Here is a 17,886-nt window from a genome sequence, read left to right as displayed (position 1 = left end):
TTAAATATGTTTTTATTGACTTCAGAGAGGAAGGGAGAGGGAGAGAAAGATGGAAACATCAATGATGAGAGAGAATCATTGATTGGCTGCTTCCTGCGCGCTCCCTACTGGGGATCAAGCCCACAACCCCGGCCTGAGCCCTGACTGGGTATCGAACTGTGACCTGGTTCATGGGTTGATGCTCAGCCATTGAGCCACACCAGCTGGGCTGATATATGTATCTTTTAAAAAACATGGAAAGCCAAGACTCTGGTAATTGTGATTGGAGTCAGAGGGTGGATGGTGTAGAAACATTTTGATGATGACCTTTGTCTTGTCTAAGGATAGATACAACTCATATTTAAGAATTTGCATGGTAGGTTGAGTTTTAATATTATCGAATATTACTGTAAAAGAAAGGTAATTAGCTGAAGTTTTGACCAATGAGTAAAGTAAGTAATTAGAGTTATCTTTTTATTAGACTGGAAACAAAGGAAGCTGAAGAAAAGTAATGTAGTTTCCTTAAAGGCATACAAAGGACTGGCAGAAGTGGCTGTGAAGAGCCTGTGTGAGCTGTTGGTGGCACTGCCTCATTTCAACTTTCACAACAACATCATCGTCCTGATTGTCCCTCTCATGAATGACCTGTCAAAATCGGTGGGCTGCTCTAAATGATTGTTGCTGTTGGGCTTAACAGAAAATTATAGACCATATGGCTTTTTTTCTCTCAAAAAATTTTTGGAGCTGAAATAGAATCACTTTACTAAACACTGTTTCTTGAAGAAAACTATTTGATCCCTGTAAGTTTAGTGCAGTGGCTTTGAACAGGAGGCCGTTTTGCCCTCCAGGGAGCATTAGGCTGTGCCGACCCCCAGTTTTGATTGTCAGGACTGTGGTGGTTGGGGTGTTAACTGCCTTGTGGATAAAGGCCAGGCATCTAAATATCCCACAATGCACAGGATAACTCCCCACAACAAAGAATTCTCTGGCCCCAAATGTCAGGAGTGCTGAGGCTGAGAAACGCCAGTTTAGTGTGACATTTTGTTTTTCAGATATCTGAAATGTGCTGCGAGGCAGTTAAGAAACTTTTTAAGCAAGATAAATTAGGCCAAGCTTCCCTTGGAGTAATCAAAGTGATTTCTGGATTTGTGAAGGGCAGAAATTATGATGTTAGGCCAGAGGTAAGTTTTTCGCATTTTACTTTACACGGTTTTTTTAAAATTACGAAGTTAATTTTCAGTTGCCATGAGGTATTTATGTTTCTAAATTACAAAGTTAATTTTCAGTTGCTATGAGGTATTTATTTATAGAAGTGTGTAAAGTAGAAAGGGAAAATACTCAATTCCCCAAATGAAATCTCGTCATATAGTTTTGATTGCTTAGCTCACAATTTCTACTGTTCTAGTTCCTAATTTCAGCCTTGCTTTGCCATCAGATCCCTTTCATTAAAGCTGATAATTTTAGTTGAACTGCGAAAATTATAAATATTGTACTTAAGTAGAGAACATATTTGGTGTCTTTATTCAGAATTGTAGAGTGATCAGATAATAAGGCTTGAACATGAAACTTGGTCAGAGGGAAACACTTTCATTTTAGTGATGTTAGAATTATAAACTGCATTCTTTAATTTGGGTTTTTAAAGTGTACAATGTGATGATTTAATATACGTATACGTTGTGAAATGATTATCACAATCAAGTTAGTTAAGACATTCATCACCTTTCATGGTTACTTTTTTTCCTGTTTGGTGAAAATACTGAAGATCTACTCTCTTAGCAAATTTCAAGTATATGACACAGTATTATTAACTATAGTCACCATGCTGTACTTTAGATCTCCAGAACTTACATATCTTCTAACTGAAAGTTTGTATCATATGATCAACATTTTTCCATTTGGTAAATGGGAAATTAAAGCTGGTTTAGAAATACCTAATTTATGCCCTAGCCAGTTTGGCTCAGTGGATAGAGTGTCAGCCTGTGGACTAAAGGGTCCCAGGTTTGATGCCGATCAAGGGCACAATGCCCGGGTTGTGGGCTCGTTCCCCAGTAGGGGGCGGGCAGGAGGCAGCCAAGAAAATAAAAAGTAATACCTAATTTATATCCCCTCCTCCAATATTGGTTCAAACCTTTTTCTGGCCTGTCTACTCTTTGACTCCTGTCTGCCAATACCAAGGAATGTGCTCTCTCTTCATTGTTGTCATCAAACTGCAGAATAATATTACTTGTATTTAGCCAAATAGTAGTTGTGCTTTCATAGACACAAGTTATCAAATATATTTAGCAAAAAGATAACAGATGTTTATGTGAAATGTGATAAAAGATAGTTCAAAGGTGGTTTTTTTCTCTTTCTTTCTTTGCACTAAGGGAGGAAATAACATTGTTAAGTGCATATTTTTCTGTATAAAGTTTTTGAAGGCAATATAAACTTAATACTTACATTTGTGTCTTCTTCAATATTAGATGCTAAAAACATTCTTGTGCCTAAGAATCAAGGAAGTAGAAGTGAAAAAAGATACAGAGGACATTAATAAACCAAAAAAGTTCATGACTTTTAAGGAAAAGAGAAAAAATCTATCAAGAATGCAGAGAAAGGTTTGATTTATTTCTTTTTTTGTTTTGATTTTAGATTAAAATTATAGTATAAGAACAAGTAAAATCATAATTATAACTATTTAAAGAATTTAATTTTCCCAGTTATTACAAAGAAATACTTCATTAATTCCATTTAAACTGATAATTTACTGGAAGGAGAGCAATAGATAAAAAGATTTTCTTGCCATGCTCGCGTTTACCTTCATCTTAGATTCCTTGTGACACACCAGGGTCTTTCCTTAACAGAAAGGATGTCTTCTGGTGAAGTTAGCAACAAAGTGGGTTTTTGTTCATTGAATCGTGTTTCTTTATTGTATTTGAAACCTTTGTTTATTTACTATTAGACCCTGGACACATTTTTTTGTTTTTAATGTTGAGAAATGGTACCTGTCTTGCCGAGTCTTTGTGCAGTTGAAATAAGATAATGTATGTAAAGCACCAGGCAGCGTGCATAGCCCAGCATGCTTTATAAACGTTAGTTACCACTGCCACTATCTGTTGTTATCATTTCCCCAACATTTCTAAACAGTTTATTAGGGTTATCAAGTTGCTTATAAAAACAAAATAAAAAATAATTTCCAGGATATCCATTTTTGCATGTGTCTACAAATTTTGAAAACATGACAGAAATATCAAATTAGACTTAATCACTAAACAAATGAAGGTAAATGTTTTCATTATTTATACCATCTATCCTAACGGAAGTTGGATACTTAACTATGGTGGGGAAACAAAGGCCCAGCTCTTTATCAGCCTCACATGAGGGAAGGAAACTGTTTCTCAGGCAGTCAGTCCTCTATGGCTCAGGCAGCTTAGCAACCATTGTTCGCTGCTCTTAGAGCGGAAGGAAGTGGAAACAAATAGATATTTTGTTGAATTTCTATATAGTATCTGGCTTTACGCATTGTATATAAAGGAGTTTGGGAAATTTTGGTGATGACTTGCTTCTGTGTTGTAGATGATTTAACAATAAGAATTATTTCTGGGCTCAGCATATTCTTCCTTTTTTGAAAAAAATTAAATTATAGAAAACTACAGAGGATAATATAGCACATCCCATGTATTCCCCTTTCTGAATGAGCAAATATGAAGACTTCAGTTTTTTTCTTGAAAAGGAAGAAACCATTGTGTTAGAGTTAGAATCCCCTGTGGTCTCCCTATTTCTTTCTAGTGCCTTCCTCCCAGGAGGCCACCACTGCCATAAGTTTGGTTGGTGTATGCTTCTTATCCATGCTTTTCTGCTTTTGCTTATATTTGCATTCATAGAGAAGCTGTGGTATTATTGTATGTTTCACAGTACTTACGTCTTTTATCTCTCTGAAGGTTGCTGTTTTCACTCAATGGGATAATACATACTCTTTATTTTTCAATCTATTTTCAGTGGAAAAAAGCAGAAGAGAAACTAGAGCGAGAGCTTCGGGAGGCGGAAGCTTCAGAGAGTACTGAGAAAAAACTGAAACTGGTAGGCAGTTCCCCTATATCAGCGACTTTCAACTGGTGTGCTGCAAGAAATTTTAAACATGCAGTACCTGACTATTTAGTCAGGGGCACTGACCTGTTTTCCCTTTCAGTGGTTCTCAACCTTCTGGCCCTTTAAATACAGTTCCTCATGTTGTGACCCAACCATAAAATTATTTTCGTTGCCACTTCATAACTGTAATGTTGCTACTGTTATGAATCGTCATGTAAATATCTGATATGCAGGATGGTCTTAGGCGACCCCTGTGAAAGGGTCGTTCGACCGCCAAAGGGGTCGCGACCCACAGGTTGAGAACCGCTGCCTTAGATTGTAAAAAAAAAAAAAAAGACAACAGCCTGCAAAACAGTACCTATCCAGTGTGAATGAATCAAAATTATATGTGTTTTTTTTGTTGTTGTTGTTAGATTGGCAAAAGATATATTTTTTTGGTGTACTGCAGAATTCTAGTAATTAGTTTATATGTGCCATGAGATGAAAAAAGGTTTAAAATCGCTGTCCAGTGCTTTTTAAAATATACGTTTTTTTTTTTTTTTTGTTAGATTGGCAAACGATATATTTTTTTGGTGTACTGTAGAATTCTAGTAATTAGTTTATATGTGCCATAGATGAAAAAAGGTTGAAAATTGCTGTTCAGTGCTTTTTAAAACGTTTTGTTAAACTACTTTAGGGACTTATTATTTCAACTTTTGGTTATATAATTTTGGTTTATTTCATGAGACTTAGATATGAGATGTACAAGAAATTATCATGTGATCAGTGCTGGTTTTATGAAATCACAGGATGTGTACCTTCATTCTGTTAAAGCTTCACTTTGTGAAAGCTCCTAAGATTGCATTGTTGGGAGGGAGCGGAAGGGGTAAAAAGGTTGAGCTTTGATGATAGTTACAGTAATTCAGGAGAAAGTGTACTGGGTTGTACTGACGACATGTTGTCTGTTCCTTTGGCCAGCACACGGAGACATTGAATATTGTATTTGTAACTTACTTCAGAATACTGAAGAAGGCCCAGAGGTCCCCTCTCCTGCCAGCAGTTCTAGAAGGTCTTGCCAAGTAAGGGCTGTGTAGGTTGAAACCTTTTAGATTCTTTCTAAGTAAATAAGAATGAAGTAACCATGAGTTTTGGTCAGGGTTTCCTAATGATGACTCGTGTCCTTCTCAGTTCTCTTTTTCTTGGTCACCAGCCTTTCCTTGCTTTATTTTTATTTGGCTGCTCTGGAAGGATTCTCATGTACTTGGGTTATATAATTGTTAGACTAAAGGGTATGTTCATTTTAAATTTTGATAAATATTGCCAAACTGCATCCCAAAAAGATTGTACCAATAGACGGGGAATGTGTGACCTCTAGGTCCTTTCCTGTTCTAAGATTTACATGGTGTCAAAGGCTCTTGAATTAATACTGAAGAGACATCCTTGAACTAGTTCAGGGCCTAATCTTTTGTAATGTGTAGAGCCCTCTGACGTTTAGTAGCTCCCATGATTCCTTTTCTTTAACTCTAGTGGGTGATCTCAGTTATTTCTAGAAATAGAGGCCCAGGCCAGTCCTGTGACTTAACCTAGGATCATAAAGGTAATTCATTGCAGAGCCTGAACTAGACACCAGCTCCAGCTTCTTTGCCCTTAAAGCTTTCATGGGGTCCATATTCTGATAAATAGCAGAATCTTTCCTCCTTCCTTCTTCCCACCACCCGTGTTCCTGGAAGCTGATGCTGCTTGCGCTCTTAGGGCATAGAACAGTGCTGGATGCCCGGTAAACTTTCTTCGGGGAAGTTGTTTGCTCTTAGCAACTTCTTCCCCAGGGCGGAAGTGTTTTTGAAATACTGTATTAGTTTGTTTAGTGCCTCATATGTTCCTGCTGAGTATAGTGTCCAACTATGGATTGTCATAAGGTCAGTCTGAATGAATGAGAAGTACCAGTCTTCTCCATCATCTCTATCATAGCTAACATTTGGAATAAGGAATATTAAAATTACAAATTTAAAGTCAAGTTTAATTTGTGGCTGCTTTATTTCTGTTCTTAGGTTTCCTTTTAACTATGTTTTGTTTGATTTTTAGGTTCGCTCACCTTATAAATGTGGAGTTTTTTGATGATTTATTAGTAGTTCTACATAGTCTCATTGAGTCTGGTGTAAGTATCTCTATTAATGAATTACTTTTTAAGATATAAATGGTATTATTCTTCTTAATATCTTTTTTTTTTTTTTAAGGACCTAAGCTATCAAGAAAGTCTTCATTGTGTCCAGACCGCTTTTCATATTCTTTCTGGGCAAGGTCAGATATCTTCATAATCAAGTTTTGTTTGCTTTAGCTTTGGAGGCTGTAACATTTTTAATTGGTGTTTGTTGTCATTTCAAAAGGTGATGTTCTGAATATTGATCCAATGAAGTTCTATACACATCTCTACAAAACACTGTTCAAGTTACATGCAGGTACGTATGGTTAGATAATGTGTCTTTAATAAATAGTTCCTTTAAGAATATGTTGTGACCAGAATGATAGCCAATGAACAATGAGAAATAGGAACTGGTGTATGAAGTGCGGGCCTGCCAGTGCCACACGTGTATGTAACCTCACGTAAGACGGGGAGAGCGAGAACCGGGGAGAATTGACTGGAGATGCAGTACAGCCCTATGTCATGGGCTGGGGCGTGATGTGGGACCTGTGACAGTTGAGCTTGGGTCTCTGGGGTAGGTGAACTTGGATCATGGAAAAGTAATGAAGGGTCTGTCTTGCTGTTTCAGGTGCTACCAATGAAGGGGTTGAGATTGTGCTCCAGTGCCTCGATGTCATGCTCACCAAGCGCAGAAAGCAGGTTTCTCAGCAGCGAGCCCTGGCCTTCATCAAGCGCCTCTGCACCCTTGGTCTTCACGTCCTTCCCAACTCAAGCATTGGCATTTTAGCAACTAACAGGATATTAATGCATGTGAGTGGTGATACACTGAAGAGAGCTAAGTTCTGGCAGTGCCACGATGGTGTTTTGTTTGGTGTGTGTGTGTCCATCCATTCCACTCCCCTGTTACATTATTATTTAGTTAGAAGTAATTCACACCTTCCCGGGCACTGTGGCTCAGTGGTTGAGTGTTGACACATGCACCAGGAGGTCACCAGTTCGATTCTGAGTCAGGGCACATGCCCAGCTTGCGGGCTTGATCCCCAGCAGGTGCCATACAGGAGGCAGCAGATCGATATTTGTTTCTCTCTCATTGATATTTCTGTCTCTCTCTCTCTTTCTCTCTCTCTTCCTTCTTCTCTCTCTAAAATCAATAAAAAAGTAATTCACACCTGTAACAAAATCATATGATAAAGGAAGTCCGTTAAATTACAAAAGGAAAGCATTCGGCCCCTCTTGACACTCTCCAGAGGTTACAAGTTTTACCATTTGGTGGGTATCCCAGCTGACTTTTTTTTTTAATGGGAGGTTTTTTGTTTTTTTAAAAATATATTTTATTGATTTTTTACAGAGAGGAAGGGAGAGGGATAGAGAGCTAGAAACATCGATGAGAGAGAAACATTGATCAGCTGCCTCCTGCACACCCGCTACTGGGGATGTGCCTGCAACCAAGGTACATGCCCTTGGCCGGAATCGAACCTGGGACCTTTCAGTCCACAGGCCAACGCTCTATCCACTGAGCCAAACCGGTCAGGGCTCAGCTGACTTTTTAAAAATTCATATATAAACACACCAAACATACACAAACAACATAGCTTTTTTTTTTTAACACTTAATGGTGATGAACACATTTTTGTGTCAGTACAAATATAACTACCTTGTCTCTTTAATGAGTAAATGAGGTTGTTTGTAACACCTATAGTTCTTACTATGTGACTGCCACTGTGAAAATGTGTTACAAAACTTAACTTGCTTAATTTTCATGAGAGCTTTGTGAAGTAGCTACTATTATTGTTCCCATTTTATAGATGGGGAAAAGTGAGGTCCAGAGGAGGAGTGACTTGCCTAAAGTGATGCTGCTACTAAGAAGTAGCAGAGGTGGGATTCAAATTCAGGCAGTCTGGCTTTTATATTTTGTATTTTTCTTTTCATGGGCATACAGATTGTTTTTGCTATTAACAAATAATGCTATAGTGAATAGCGTTATGTGTATCTAATGTAATTATTTCTTTAGGAAAGATTCCTGAAAGTGGGATTGCTGGGGGAAAAGAATATTCTATTTTCTCTTGCAAGATAAAATAAATTCTTTTCAGAGCAAGCCAAGAAAATAATCTTTTGCAGTTTTTGTTCTCTTATGGTAAAAGCTTAAATTTACAAAATTAAAACTGGGTATGAAGTTCATGGGCTTATAGCTCTTCTATAGCCATAAAACCAAATGAAATTTAAGTATAAATAAACGTGCAGAACCCAGTAACTGTCTTTAAACTAATAACATTAATTTAATTAATCCTTCTGATGTGACATTTTTGCAGACTTTCCCCAAAACAGACCTGTTGCTTGACAATGAGTCTCAGGGAAGCGGGGTTTTCCTTCCTGAGCTGGACGAGCCCGAGTACTGCAATGCCCAGAACACCGCTCTGTGGGAGCTGCACGCTCTGCGGGTAAGCCTGCCCCTCCCTCTCACTGTGCGAGCAGTTGTGTTCAGCTTTTCCCAGTAGTTGTTGCCAGAGTACTTAGTGTATTTTGCTCTGGGTCCACCTTTCCTAGAATTTGTGTTTTAATAGCCTACATTTCACTTTGCTTTTCCTGCTCTAAGATGTTGAAATACATTTTTTAAGGAAGCTGAAAACGACAGTTTTGTGGGGTAGAATTTGTTGGAATCTTTCCCGTCCCAGACACATTTGTATTGGCTCCCATCCAAGGAGACATTACAGGCCCACCCGCCAGTGTCGATAGGGTTTCACCTACGTTGTGGTCCTACGGTGTGGCCAGCGTTACAGTGAGACTCAGAAAATACGGTTCAGGAAGCCTGTTGTAAACGAACTTTTTCCCTGTGAAAGAGAAGTTGCTTTTTGATTTTCCTTTTCCTACTGTAAAAGTGAGACACTGCTATGTCACTGGTGACTTGCTCATCAGATTTGTGTTGTAATCCTGTGAACAAAGGTAGTGTTTTTCCTGTAGTTATGTGGTCCTTATGAATCACATATATACATCTATAGTTTTTTTTAAATTAGTGCTTATTAAATAAAATCTTCACTGTAGCTAGTGTTTTATAAAACACTGACCTGTACAAATGTTGTCCTGTTTCCCCTTTAGCGACATTTCCATCCCATAGTGCGGAGATTGGCAGCTCACCTGATCGCGGGAGCCCCTTTGGAAGGCTCTGAAGCACTCAAACCAGAGCTGAGCCGAAGGTAGTAGCTAGCATCGCCTTATTATTAAACCATACATTTCAGTTGATAGGTCTGCACTGGGAGAAGTCTATTTTATAACGTAATAGAGTTAACATGTAAAGTGCTAGCTGGTTATCTGGATTAGGTCTCACTTATATTCCTGAATTGTTCTAGAGAGAAAACATGCTGACTCTGATTTTATTTGTTTGTTTCAGGTAATCACAACATTTTTTTTTTTTACACATACAGATAAGTAGACAGAATAGTGAATCCCCATATGCCCATGACTCCAGTTCAACAGTTAGTAAGACAGTGCTGTATTCACTTATGTGACGATCCATCAGTCCAATACAATGCGATTCCTTTTCTTTTGAATGGTCCTGGGAAGGCCAGGGAGGGAGAACTGAGGAAAGGGCTTTGGAAACACTTTGCCCAGGAGGCAGCAGTTTCTCTCCTTGGCCTTCTGACCTGCAAGAAGCTCGGATCTCTGCCCCGGCATTCACCTCCCACTCTGGGAGGTTTGGCCAGATGGGGCTATATTGTTTTTACATGGCAGTAATTAGCTGCTTACCCCTCTCAATGAGGCTAAACTCTGCAGTTTTCCATAAATCCTTTTACTTCTGGGTAGGATAGAGATAACTTTTGGCCATAAAAATTTAAAAATGACCATGTACTTTCTTCCTTCATTCTTTCTACCTGTCTTTCAGCCTTGTTTTCAAAAGGGAAAAAAAGGAGAAAACAGTTCTTTATTACCCTTTTTCCCCCATGGCAAGTTTTGGTCAGAGCTCTTGAACATTTGCCTCATTTATGCCAGAGGTTTTCTTTTCTGGAGGAAGATGAGCACTGGTTCATTCCAAAGGCTTGAGAAAGGAGACTCCTGCTGTTTTCCCCCCAGATGTGGAGCTTGGGGTGTGACCCTAATCACCTCATCGCGTGAACCAACCCCAAATCATTAAGGACTCATTTTCATGCCATGGTTATAGACATTTATTCTCTCTGGAGAGTGGTTCTTCTGGCTTTTAATTCAGGCCAACAACTGAAGGGTTGAGCTGTTTGGAATTCATGGAGGATGACTCCGTGCTTTGCTCTTCTGGTTCCTGTGACGGAGTGAAACTCCTTGCATATTGTTTACATAACTGTGGTTGAGCTGGGATTTGGTCACATTGAGTTTGAGCTCTTCTTTCAGCCTTCTCTGTTCAGGCCCGTGTTTCTGAATATATACCAGACCTCTGGGAGGTGGAGTTCGTTGGATAATGTTGTCAACACCTGGGAATTTAGGATTTATTTTGCGGGTGTTGATTTGTTGGTTTCAAAAGCAGGATCACGTTGTATCTTAATGGATGGATTTAGAATAGTGAGTCATTCTCTGAGTACGATTCACTATTTTCAAGGTACGCAGTGTGGTGGTGTCTCTGTGACTGTGGGTTTCTGTTTGTGACTGTAGATCTGCTATAGAACTCTTTGAGGCTTACAGCATGGCAGCAATGACATTCAATCCTCCTGTGGAAACTTCAAGCTCCAAAAGGAAGGTACGTGGTACTGTTCATTATAGTTTTAGAAGATGAAATCAAAACTAAACTAAACTAATATATCTCTTAATAACTGATTCCAATTTGCCTAAGTGTTTATACGCAAGTTGGTGATGCTCTTAATAACTGATTCCAATTTGCCTAAGTGTTTATAGGTAGATTTTTTTGTTTGTTTTCATGCGTAGTTGGTGATGTAGGACGGATCTCTGGGGTTGGAATTCTATAGGGACAGTCATGGGACTGTCTCATTTATTCAGTGTAGGGTATGTCCACGCCTGGACCAGCCCCGTCATTATTACGGTTCATATGTGGTTGGTTTGGTGTTAGCTGTTGCCATTTTTAGCTCTGCTCACAGCTTGGCTTTTGTTGTTGGCATAAGAACTTTTAACTCATACTTTCAATATTTCTTCAGGATAAAGTTTTACAAGGGGATTCATTTTTGAATGAAGATTTAAATCAGCTAACGAAAAGACTTTGCAATGAAGTCGATACTCAGTTGCCTCTGGATTTCACCAAATATCTGAAGACATCGCTACGGTAGCAGAAGGATGAAGAGCCAGTGGACTTGCCTGTGCACTTGCGTATTTGTGCAGACGCACATTAAGATAATGGTTCTCTTTTTGTACAGGGAAACTTCCCAGGGAAATTCACCAAGGTGGAAGAGTTACTCTGCATGGTGCAGGATTCTGCCCTAATTCTGAAACATCTTTTCATTGAGAAAGGAGAATCCAACGCCTTTTCCTCCCTTAATGTTTGGAAACTTCTTTCTTAATGATGTTGCCTTTTTGAAATTTAATATACATATTAAGTTAGTTTTTTAAAAAATCTTTGGACTGAATTTATTGGGATGCAGTTGCTAGATTAAAAGGAGGGCAGAGAGCACAGAATAAACAAGATGGTGAGATTGTTTTTTACAGTTCAGCTAGCTAATCTTTATAACTAAATAAATCTATTACTATTACACCACCATAGTTGGAAGTGAGAAAAAATTCTAAATTTGAGTATGTTTCTATGAAAATTTTTGAGAAAAGAAAAAATAGCTTGAAATTGGACACCAGGTTCATTGGCTCTTGCTGGATGGTAGGTACACTTCAAGAAGGAATGTCATCTGACCTTTGAAAAAAGGACGAGTGCTCATTCTGGCTACTTTCAAAGAAAGTTTGAATGTGATTCTGGTCTTCAGAGTCCTTTGCATTTTCTGGCATGCTCTGGAGGGTGGTAGGGGAAAAACTGCCCCACATCTTACCATTCTGTTTTAAGGATAAAGGGTACCCAGGGAAGGGCTTTTTTGTTCTTTTGTCCCTTATAGGTAAAATGCCTTATTCTTATAATTATAAAGCAATATAATACAGCTGTTACCATATTATAAGAATGGCCTATGAAATAAGTGTTTAATGACCAGGTTATAAAAATTTCTCCTGTGAAAAATTGAATAAAACAGCTGCCTTTTCTGTTTCCTAGTCTTGTAATATGAGAATTTAAAAAAAGAAATCACAGCAGTCCAACTGAGTAGATCAGTTATTGCTTCAGAGCTATAGAAGCCAATGATTTTGGTCTAGTGCTTAATGCTTTTTTTTTTGTCATGAAGTAATGAAAATAGAAAGTTGCATTATCATTCCTGGAGTGGGAATACTAGCTTTAACAGTGCATATAATCTCTTAGCATGTTCTTGTATGTGGTTTTAAAAAGCTTTTCTAAGACCAGATTTTTTAGGCTTGATTATTTAATGATGAGAAATGTATGATTCAACATATAAATATTTGCTTTTAACCCACCTTTTAGACATAGCACAAAGTTCAGGAATATTAGGAATAGTTTGGATGACCAAAGCATCTTTCCATATCAGAGCACAAGTCACCAATACAGGCCACAAATCATTTATTTCCCAAATATAGACACAAACATTTATATTTCACTTTGGCAGTAGAAACTAGGTGAAAAGTAAATTTTAAAATAGAAATTCAACTATTTCACACTTGTATTATGTTTTTAACCCTCTTGTTACATATTTAGAGACTCACAGGACCATAAAGTTATATATCTAGGTTTTGAATATCCTATATGAATTTGAGGCTGAAATATATTTGTGCATTTATTTACATAGGCTTGTATTGAGTTTCACTTTCAGAACTGAATAATGGCAGTCATTAATAATAACATAGGCACACACAAACAGACACACCTTGAGGCTATACTAAGCTACAGCCTTATTTTTTTTTTTTTAAATGACACATTGGGCACCTACTATGTGCTTAGCACTGCTAGGCACATAAAGGTGAAGTGGGGTAATGGAGTTAGACAGCCTCAGTCTCCCATGACCTTGCAACAGTTAAGTCATCCACACGCACAAAATTCGACATTACCCAGTTCAGTGTCAGAGTTGTTTCAAATTTCGGAGACCTGTGTCATCTGAAATAGGGGGTTCAGAGGCCTGCTTGATGGCAGGCTTGAGCACAGTATATTCTGGATCTAAGAGACCTATATGAATAGTTGGATAATCATGGAGATTCAGCAAGTATTTCAGAAATATTCACTTCAGGTATTCCTCTGTCAGAATACCTAGCCATCAATCAAGAGCTGCTTTTAAGAAGCTGATGCATGGAGGTGGCAGAGAACACATGAATTGTTAGTGAGCCACTGTATCGGGGAAATGTTGACCCAAGTGCGGACTTTGTGCAAGAGGCCATCTCCAGTTTCTGATGACCTTTGAAGGGCCCGGCATTCACCTCTTCTCGCCTCACTGCTGATGTGACAGAAGCAGCTGAAAGGAGTCAGAGGCAGCCACTGGAGAGTGAACACTTTCCCTACAGGCTGCCTCTCTGCCACGTACAAGGTCAGTCACCAGCCAGGAAAACTGCTCTTCCATTTGCCTGGGAACAGAGCTGTGCAGCTTTGTCTTAGAGTTAACTCAAGTTTACCAGACCAGTATGCAAACTCCGACTACTTTTCAGAATTGAGCAAGGAGAGGTCAACAGAAATGTTGGAGGGGGGATGTACATATATTACAGTAGGGGAGGCCCACTTTCATGAATGAGCCCCCAGTGTCTTCAGAGGCTTCTATGAAGGCAAAATCTGATGAAAAACAAGGCACCTGTAACTCACTTTTGTGAAGTCTAGACCCCATATTTATCCCCATCTGGAGAATCTTTATAAGTAACTGATACTTACTAAGGATGACATGAAAAGAGGTATTCCCTCAAGAGGACTCTTCCTGCCCCAAGTGTTACTTCCTACAGATTTATGCAAATTTACCCTCAATTCCTTACCACCCTTGCATCATTTTACTTTTTGCAAAGCAACCAATTCCCGATGGTGACAGGACGTTATTTCTCCCAGCATCATAGATCATAGTGGATTTCTACTCGAATCCTTTCTTGCCAGCTATAGATTTGCTTTAAAGTTGGTGCTACCTAACAGAGTGACTGTATTCGTTTTTAGTGAAGCAACTTCAAATATTTCTCCCACAAATAAACCCAGCTTGCATATTTGGATTCTTTTCCATATCAGCTTTACTGATACAAGTTTGTACTGAAATTTTTAGTAGTCTGGAAAGTATGAAGTGGTAATGGGTATAGTCTGTGTGGCTATTGTAGATGCATTCTACATAATAGGATAGTTTCACTTGGTATACTAATATAGCTGTATAATTCACATAAGCCATCAATAAAAATGTCATGTTTTTGGCAAACACCAGGTAGGTGCTGGTTAGTTTTAATAGTAGAGGAGATCTTTTACATTTTTAAAAAAAGATGTTTTTATTGATTTTTAGAGAGAGAGGAAGGAAGAGGTAGAGAAACGGATGTTGAAAGAGAAACAATCGGCTGCCTCCTGCACGCCCCCTACTGGGGATTGAGCCCACAACCTGGAATTAAACCAGTGACCTCTCGGTGCACAGGATGACATTCAACCAAAGGAGCCACACCAGCCAGGCGGCCTTTAACATTTTTGAACAATGTGCCTTCCTAAAATCCCAAAGACTCAATACAATAGAGTATGTGCTTTTACCTCAAAATGGAATGAACACCAAGTTGAATTGCAGCACAGGCGATAGGCCGGTTCACTCACTGGCTGAAACCCATGCTCAGTCTCATGGTGTGTCGGATTTTGTGCTACAGCCAAATCAACTACGTTAAAGGTTGTGGGCTGGGGTGGGGTGGAGATAAAGAGAGTCAAGGCTAAATAGGAAACCTAGGGAGACTAGTTTTGCTTCTCATTTTATTACTCTGCCGTTTTACTCAACTCTAGCCAGTGAGGCCAGTAACTCAGTTTTCAATACATGGTAAGCCAAACCAGAGGGAAAAAATGCCTATTAATTTATAGAAGCTTGATAAAGTATTTCTGGAATATTTTAAAAAATGGACAGCATTGTGCATTTGTTATAGACTGATTATGTGATTTAAAAAGAAACCCGTAGCTCTGCGCAAACGACATCAAATTGCAACAGCCTGAATTCTGCTGACCAGCAGACGAGGTTCTGCTGGTGTGAAAGCTGAGTCAGAACAGCCAATAACATGAAAGCTGTGCAGTATATTTTTAACACTTCTGTTTCTAGAATATGTGAAGGATTTGAGGTTGTTTTATTCTTTTTCATAACTGGTTAAAAAAAATTCTCAAAGCAAAGTTTAGGGTTTTTAGTGAGTTTTATAATTTGAAGAAAAATGTCAAATTTTAGTATCAATAGAAAGATAAAATTTGGATTTTACTTTAGAGGAACACACATTTCATTTTAAAAGTTGTAATTTGCTCCACACCAGGAATAAGCAACCTTTGCACTTACATGATAGTTTTATACAGCAAGTTTTTAAAAATAATTTACATTAAGTGGCAAGTATGACTTGGGTCAATAGCTCTTCAGTTAATCAGAAAGGAGAATGAAGCTTTTTAAACATGAAATTCCGGACTACTTCAGGTATTCAGAGCATACATTTTCTCTTTAGGAGGTTTGTCTTCAAATAGTGAGATAGATTCACTAATATTTCTAATCCATAAGCAATATCAAGAAAGCTATGTATAATAAATATGTAAGTACAGTGTCAGTACAAACCTTACAAAATAAATAAATTTAAACACCAACTCAATCTACTTTTGCTTTAAAAAATGGTTAAGTTTCTTCATAAGATGTCACAACTCAGTAGATATTAAATTACACATCATTCTAAATAAATTCTGTGAAAACCAAAAGTGGAATAATTTGTGAATATACAAGCAATAAACTTTTTAAAAAAACCAACATCATTCTATTTGTAAAAAGCAATCCTAAAGAAGAGTACATTATGGTACAAAATATGGAAACTAAATTGAATTCCTCTTTAATGAATCTTATAGGACATATTTACATTTGCAATGCCCCCAAGCTTCCAATTCTCAGGCATAAAATGCATGACTAAACTAGCTTGCTTGTCTTCAGACCCCTTGTTCCCAGTTTTCCAAGTTCAGCAAACTATGTCCTGGGGCCAAATCCAGCCTGCCACCTGTTTATGGCTCTTGAATAGTTTTTACACTTTTAAGTGATTGAGAAAAGACAAAAGAGGAACATTTGTGACGTATGAAATTATATGGAATTCATTTCAGTGTCTGTAAATAGTATTATTGGAGCCCAGCCACCCTCATTCATGGATGTATTGCCTGCGGCTGCTTTTGCATGATTTCAGCCAAGCTAAGTTGTTGCAACAGAGACCATATGGCCCATAAAGCTCAACATATTCAGTATCTGGCCCTTTGCAGATAAAGTTTGCTGACCCCTGTTCTAAGTCAGTTATTGCAAGCTTAGTCACGTTTCTTTCTTTCTTTTCCTTTTTAACAACTGTTGACATTTATAAAAGGACAATCTCCTGGGCTTCTTTGCTTCATTCATCAGGAAAATGGTTGGTAGCTAGCCCTGTGCCATTTCGCTTGTCCTCCGTGTAGACCTCACATCGTGTGTGATGAAAGCTTCGGTCCAGAAATCATCAGTTTCCAGTTTAAGTTGAATGAAAGCAAGGAAAATATGTATTTTTCCACCACGCTCATTCTTGACTTTAACTTCTTGCCAAAAGGTCTTCACCTGTGAAGTTGCATCCATAGGCTAGTTAGTATATTGTGAACGGAGGAGCAGAAGCATTTACAGTGCAGCAAGCGTGTAGTGTTCAACAGAAACCCACAGCTCTGGTGGCTGTGTTTGGGGGACAGACTACGTCTGATACACTCAGTGTTATAACATGATGTCCCCAGGAGGTGGACCATGAGGCTTTTTCTGTCCCAGAACACCACATTCTTCAGAAAGATTTTTCTTTCTTTTTTTTTTTTTAATCACAAACTGTTCAACTTTTTTTAAAAGGTGGAATTCCTTCAACAACGGTATTTATTCGGATAAGAGTAGGTAAATAATTACTCGTTTAAAAATTCTCAGAATATTTATTAAGGGGGAACTCTTGACACTTGAGAGAGGAAAATTTTAGAACAAACGTGAAATATGTCAGCAGAATGCATTGAAAATACGAAGCTTGTTTTCTGATGAGAACAGAAAGGCCCTTTCTTTTTCCAAGTGCTCTTGCTCGGAAGCACCATTCATAAAGGAGCTCATGACGTGGGATATAGATTCCCAGAGGTGCACCGATGGCAGGTTTTAAAGAGAAGCCTCCCCAAGTTCAAGTAAAGCTGCAGTCAACTGAATGATTCTGAATGTCTGCTGAAAACTGAGCCCAAAGACATTTATCTAAACCACCACCCTCCATACTCTCCTCAAATAGGAGCAATCAGTAATGCTCATTATAGCAAGCACATCATTTTTTTTTTAAATCCTCACCTGAGAATATTTTTTGATTGATATTTAGAGACAGTGGAAGAGAAAGGGAAAGACAGAGAGAAATATCGATGTGAAACACATCGGTTGGTTGCCTCCTGCCCACACCCCGACCAGGGCCTGGGCCGGGGAGGAGCCTGCAACCGAGGTGCCTACCCTCGACCAGAATTGAACCTGGGACCCCTTGGTCCGCAGGTTGGGGCTCTATCCACTGAGCCAAACCTGCTAGGATACAAGCACGTC

General features: G+C 38.6%; 2 protein-coding genes across 5 annotated transcripts in view; one reads left to right on the top strand and one right to left on the bottom strand.

Annotated features, from left to right (window-relative positions):
- Positions 1–15,165, top strand: part of NOC3L (NOC3-like DNA replication regulator) — a 24,126-nt gene extending 8,961 nt beyond the window's left edge. The window contains exons 9-21 of the mRNA XM_005884059.2: positions 461–636; positions 1,032–1,160; positions 2,442–2,573; positions 3,955–4,035; positions 5,002–5,102; positions 6,106–6,178; positions 6,258–6,321; positions 6,408–6,479; positions 6,792–6,973; positions 8,473–8,601; positions 9,257–9,354; positions 10,778–10,862; positions 11,275–15,165. Coding sequence (XP_005884121.1) covers positions 461–636; positions 1,032–1,160; positions 2,442–2,573; positions 3,955–4,035; positions 5,002–5,102; positions 6,106–6,178; positions 6,258–6,321; positions 6,408–6,479; positions 6,792–6,973; positions 8,473–8,601; positions 9,257–9,354; positions 10,778–10,862; positions 11,275–11,403 — 1,451 coding nt within the window. The 3' untranslated portion in view covers positions 11,404–15,165. The remainder of the gene's footprint in view (positions 1–460; positions 637–1,031; positions 1,161–2,441; positions 2,574–3,954; positions 4,036–5,001; positions 5,103–6,105; positions 6,179–6,257; positions 6,322–6,407; positions 6,480–6,791; positions 6,974–8,472; positions 8,602–9,256; positions 9,355–10,777; positions 10,863–11,274) is intronic.
- A 1,480-nt stretch (positions 15,166–16,645) lies between these two features.
- Positions 16,646–17,886, bottom strand: part of PLCE1 (phospholipase C, epsilon 1) — a 255,192-nt gene continuing 253,951 nt past the window's right edge. For all 4 annotated transcript variants that reach the window (XM_005884057.2, XM_005884058.2, XM_014531564.1 and 1 more), the window contains one exon: positions 16,646–16,905. The gene's annotated coding sequence lies outside the window, so the exon portion shown is untranslated. The remainder of the gene's footprint in view (positions 16,906–17,886) is intronic.

This window comes from Myotis brandtii, unplaced genomic scaffold (genome assembly GCF_000412655.1).
Source record: "Myotis brandtii unplaced genomic scaffold, ASM41265v1 scaffold810, whole genome shotgun sequence".
NCBI lineage: Eukaryota > Metazoa > Chordata > Mammalia > Chiroptera > Vespertilionidae > Myotis > Myotis brandtii.
This window is presented reverse-complemented; position numbering and strand designations above follow the sequence as displayed.